Genomic DNA, 4,980 nt, shown 5'->3' with positions numbered 1-4,980 from the left:
ACCACAAATAGGCTCGATGGTCTACCTACATGATATGTGTACCAATTATGAAAAACCTTTTTAAAGTCGTAAAATTTTGTCACGCACAAGACGCTCTTGATAAATGGCTGAATGATGTCACACGTTTTTTAGGTTGTTCAATTAAATATTTTCACATACATTATATACAAACTAAAGACTTGGATTTTGTTCAAGTTTTCTTATTATTTTAACCAGCTTAATTTTAAGTATATCATTTTATACGTGTAAGCTTAATTTGAGTGAAAAAACGATTAAACCCAAAAGCATTGAGTGTTGCTATTATGTTGTCCATTACTACATTCAAAGTTAATATTTTTTGCATACTTGAATCGAATTTACTTACTAATATTACGTGAACATGTATCAATAAAAAAATTAGATGTTTTGATACAAAAAATACATTATTAATTTATTTTAAACTTTTCATAAAAGTTAATTTTAAATTATAAAACATATTAAATTAAGTTTGTACAAAAATGTACAAGAATAATGAATTCCATCTTTTGTTTCTATTTTACTCTTCCAGCATCTGTTACATTACGTACATTCGATATTCTACGATATTAGCTTCTTTTTGTCCTCCGCTACGGGCTTTTTGACTTGTGATTTTTTTCCAAACACCATATCAGCAAACAATCCAGCAAATACCAGAACCGCTCCAAGCCATTGTCTAGGAATTAACAGGTTTCCAAAGAATATCACGGAAAAAAGTACTGTGAAAAATTTTCTCGTTGTTGTCACTACTGAACAGGCCAACGGACCAAATCCAGCTACCATTAGAAAGATGAATAGTTGACCGAGAGCACCAGCCAAGGCTAAAGTAGCCAAGTGAGTTAATAACTGGGGATGTCGCGAGGCGAACAATATGAAATCTTTGCCTTCTCCTGAAATTTGAAACGAAAATAGAGATTATTTTGTTAACATTACAAGATCGAAGATATTAAATATATAAAGCGATATATGTGATTAAGATACTAATGCTTTTCAATATTAATTCGGAGACAACATTTATTACCAGAAGTTTAAAAACATACATAAATGTGGTTCTAATGCACTTTGCCCTAGCAATCTATTGTACCCCTTTATGGACTGGATGAGAATTCTCACTCAACAGTATGTCCTTCAAATTAGTTCCCTTAAGAAACTTTAGTATTTGGGTATTTTGTTTTATCTTTCAGTAAATAATGTCCCACATACTTGTTTCTTGTACCTTACCTTATACGTGTACCGTGCATGTAAGCAATATGACTTTCTACCCCTACTTAATGTTTACTTAAATATTCTATTTACTAATTGACCACTTTTACAGCTTCAGATCAGGATTGGTTACGAAGGTAATCTTTAAATTTTTAAATCGTTTGTTTTTTTCTAAGGGTAATTACACTTGATTTTCTTTCTTACAATTTTATAAAATATAACGTAGAAAGATTTATCCTAAATTTACAACTTACATTATGATCAATTTTCAAAAGAATACCCAAGAGTTCATAAAAAAAAAAATTGTGTGAATTCTTAAAAAGCACGGAAGCGTGTGAGCTGTGTAGTAGTGTAATTCAAAATATGTTCTATTGATTTGTGGACCAAAAAGAACAGTATTTTACAAAATTAATGGTGACAACAGCCTAGTCACTTATAGAGCATCGGTTCCCATTGAAATCAAGCATCAGTGAGGCGGTTAGTACCGCATGCTGTTGTCCTCCCCTGTTCTTTTGCCTTGTATTAAAGTCTTGTGTTGTTATCACCTTTTATAGTCTAGTCTCTCAAGGGCAATGTCTCGTCTCTACTCTGGTAAATTTATGTTCTCAGTAGTATGTAATGCAATGTTAAATTAATGTTATCGAAATTGCGTTAAATTTACTTTAACATAATTCTACACGGCGCGGCGTTATCAAATGTATTAAAAGCTCACAGTGAATTTTGTTCATTTTCCAAGCATGACTACTATTGAACTACTACTAAAAATTTTTTGCTTTCCAAATAATAGACAAAATAAAAATATAAATATCAAGTACCATATCATGGGGCTACCGATTAAAATAAAACCGGTTTCTTTAAACTTGCTACGTGTTGAAATAGACCGTCTACCATCATCTTGCAGCCGTAGTTTAAGGTAGGTTGACATTTTGTGATAGGGACCTAGCTCTTATGCCAAATGGGTATATAATTTAGCTTAGATTGCCTGCATATGGCTAGAATATTAACGTTAAATAGGCTAGTTTGATAAATGTTTGCCTTGCTGTAAGGTAGTTTTAAATCAAAACAACTCCATATTACAGTGTATCAGCGGACTTCCAATTAAAATTCTTATTTCAGTACATATCTCCAAAAACAGACACTTTGCTTTCTGTTGTATTTCCTATTTCGCTGAAAACACATATTGGTACCGTCTCTGAATTCATGACCAAAGTAATTTTAAAGTTTCTTGAACAAATTCTTTTAGCAAAACCACAAATATGAAATATTTGATATTCATACCAGTTACAATCATAGCTGAACCAAGCATCATAGAACTCCAGAAGTTCATTGATAACATCATTTGCTGTCCAGACGGTGCACTTGAAGAACGCATGCGTTCTTGAACAGCTCCAGTGAGTCCATCCATGGCAAGGCTTAGCAATAGAAGAAGTTCTCCAAGACCTGTTTTTTCTTGAACCATATTTGGGTTAACTTTTCCTTCCTTGTACATAAAAAGTACAACCCCTGCTACAATGGTCAAAACACAACCGTATCGTGTCCAGGAATATGATTTCCTTCCTAAGAGCACGCCTAGAATCATCACGGGAATGGGTTTTGCGGATTTACCAACTACCTGAGTAGGATAAGGCACCCACCGCAAAGCCATATTTGAACTAACCATCGCCAGAAGGTATGTGAGCGAACAAACGGCATAGTAACTAGTTGGTGTAGTGTCATCCTTTTGGGGTTTAGTTAGCAACATTCCTAAAAGTTTTAAATAAATAAAAAAAAGATATATTTTAAATACCATAGATAGTCACCTTTGGCAAAAAGGGCATTACAAAAGCACTGCACACAGACCATGGCCAGCGCGCAAGTGAACCTCTCGCCTTTTGTGCCATCTTCATTCTTAGTTTCACCATATCGTCCTCTTGTAATTTTCTCCTGGATTATTCCGTAATAGAAATAACAAAAAAATATTCCCACAGAATAGACGATAAACTTATATCTATCATTAATCATTTTATGCAAGCCAGGAATTTTTTGTTTTTACAATTTTAAAGTAAGCCACGTCGGGGTTAATGAATAAAATAAAGATAAATTACACTCGTCGAATAATGAGTGTTTGTAGTTACCAGTCAAAGGAGTTATTATCACAATATTAAACTATTTGAACATTTATTTAACTTAATATATAAGTAGTTATATTAGAAATACAAAAATTAATAACTCTGCTCTGACTGCGGTACACGTCAGTGGTTGATACCAAACCAGAGACACTCAATTACCAAGATGGGAATCATAGTGTGACATTTCGGTTTGCCATCGAACTGAACAAAATATGAGAATGTGTGCGTAAACACACGCAGCCCTATCAAATTGCTTCATTTTGAAAGTTTCATGGGTGCGTTCGAAAACAAAGAAATCCTAACCAACATAATATCTGCTGGTGTTAAATTTGGAGATATGTGTATAGCTTTTTCGTTTCAAATTACATACAGCGGAATTCGGTTTGTCATCACCATTATATAATTTGGAGAAGTGGTCCTTTCAAATTCTCAACATAGACTACGGTTCTACTACGATGTTCCCTGATCGTCCTTTTTCTTAAATTTTAGTAGCCGGTGTTCCTCTTTCCACTTCTGCTCGTTGATCTCGGGAGCAGCTCTGATCCTTCTGTGCAGTGCCATTTTGTATGCATGTTGCTTCGCTGCGTGCTTACCGGCATTCGTCGTCAAACCAAGAGATTCGCTGTGGTGGCCGTGTAAAACCTAGCACTTCAGAGGTGGAATATCTGATGGCTGCAATGCAATGTTGCCACTGGTTTTCAATGCTCAATGCAGGCAGTATAGGACTTCTTAAGAGGTAATTAGAGACTAGATCGGAAAAGGACATGGCAGTCTCTTGCGATTGTCTTACTTCCTTGTTTTGGCTTGGATCGGGATATCCGTAGCCGTACCTGGGCTACAACGAGGTAGTGGGAGAATAATGTTTTCGTGTCTCTATTTTTGGCTTCGTTGTAGGTACTAATTTGTGATTTCCTTGTCAATTTTGTCCACCTTTGATATTGGAGTCTGATACATGACCTGCACAGCTCCATTTCAGCCTCCTTGTTTTATTTATGACGTCAATAGTTGCGGTTCTATTGCGAACACATATCTTCATTTTGTAACCTTTGACTTGGTCGTATGTTTGGAATGTTCTTTTCCATTTTGGTCTGACATATCCTTTGCTGGTTAAGTGTTTTTGCAGTTAAGCTCATTGTTACTAGTCTGTAAGTTAGGATCGGTAGATTAATAAATAAATTGGGTGGCGCAACAGTCCGTTGAGAACTAGGGCCTTGTACAACCAATTCTGTGTGCGAGTAATGTTGTCAGGAATGGAGGGGACCTACAGTTTATATGCCGAATCCGAACGGCTAATTTGAGAAAGCACTTTTTCATGACAAGATGCAGTACCCGTAAAAAGACTTTAGATGGCACAGGCAGAGATGGATCGAACCCAAGACCTCTGGCATGACAGTCAAACGCAATAATCATCATCATTAGATTAGTAGTGTCAAAAATATATTTCATTGTGTCTGCACTTTGGTCCAATTGTAACATATGTTTAAGGCTCCAGAATTGTTTCCAGATTTATGTGATGCGTGTGTTAATTTCATTTTAAACTTCCCATAGGAAGTTATTGTAATGGGTCCGATTTGTCGAATTGAAAATTTTGACATTTCATTTTTAGAAAGATGTCTGTTCGTGCGTGTGTACGTTCGTTCGTACGTCCGTACGT

General features: G+C 35.4%; 1 protein-coding gene across 1 annotated transcript; it reads right to left on the bottom strand.

The window, feature by feature from the left end:
- Positions 1–401: 401 nt before the first annotated feature.
- LOC129941318 (solute carrier family 35 member B1 homolog) lies at positions 402–3,432 on the bottom strand. The gene is made up of 3 exons (XM_056049918.1): positions 3,018–3,432; positions 2,497–2,961; positions 402–905 (listed from the first exon to the last, which is right to left on the bottom strand). The coding sequence occupies exons 1-3, from the start codon at positions 3,217–3,219 to the stop codon at positions 577–579; spliced, it is 996 nt and encodes a 331-aa protein (XP_055905893.1). The 5' UTR covers positions 3,220–3,432; the 3' UTR covers positions 402–576.
- Between the last annotated feature and the right edge of the window lie 1,548 nt (positions 3,433–4,980).

This window comes from Eupeodes corollae, chromosome 1 (genome assembly GCF_945859685.1).
Source record: "Eupeodes corollae chromosome 1, idEupCoro1.1, whole genome shotgun sequence".
NCBI lineage: Eukaryota > Metazoa > Arthropoda > Insecta > Diptera > Syrphidae > Eupeodes > Eupeodes corollae.
This window is presented reverse-complemented; position numbering and strand designations above follow the sequence as displayed.

Bases quoted from the DNA above. Each gene is read 5' to 3' on its own strand.
- LOC129941318 (XM_056049918.1), bottom strand. From the start codon at position 3,219: ATGATTAATGATAGATATAAGTTTATCGTCTATTCTGTGGGAATATTT. The intron at 2,962-3,017 runs GTGACTATCTAT...TAAAACTTTTAG, and splicing joins TAATGCCCTTTTTGCCAAAG to GAATGTTGCTAACTAAACCC. The intron at 906-2,496 runs GTATGAATATCA...TTCAAATTTCAG, and splicing joins TTCAGCTATGATTGTAACTG to GAGAAGGCAAAGATTTCATA.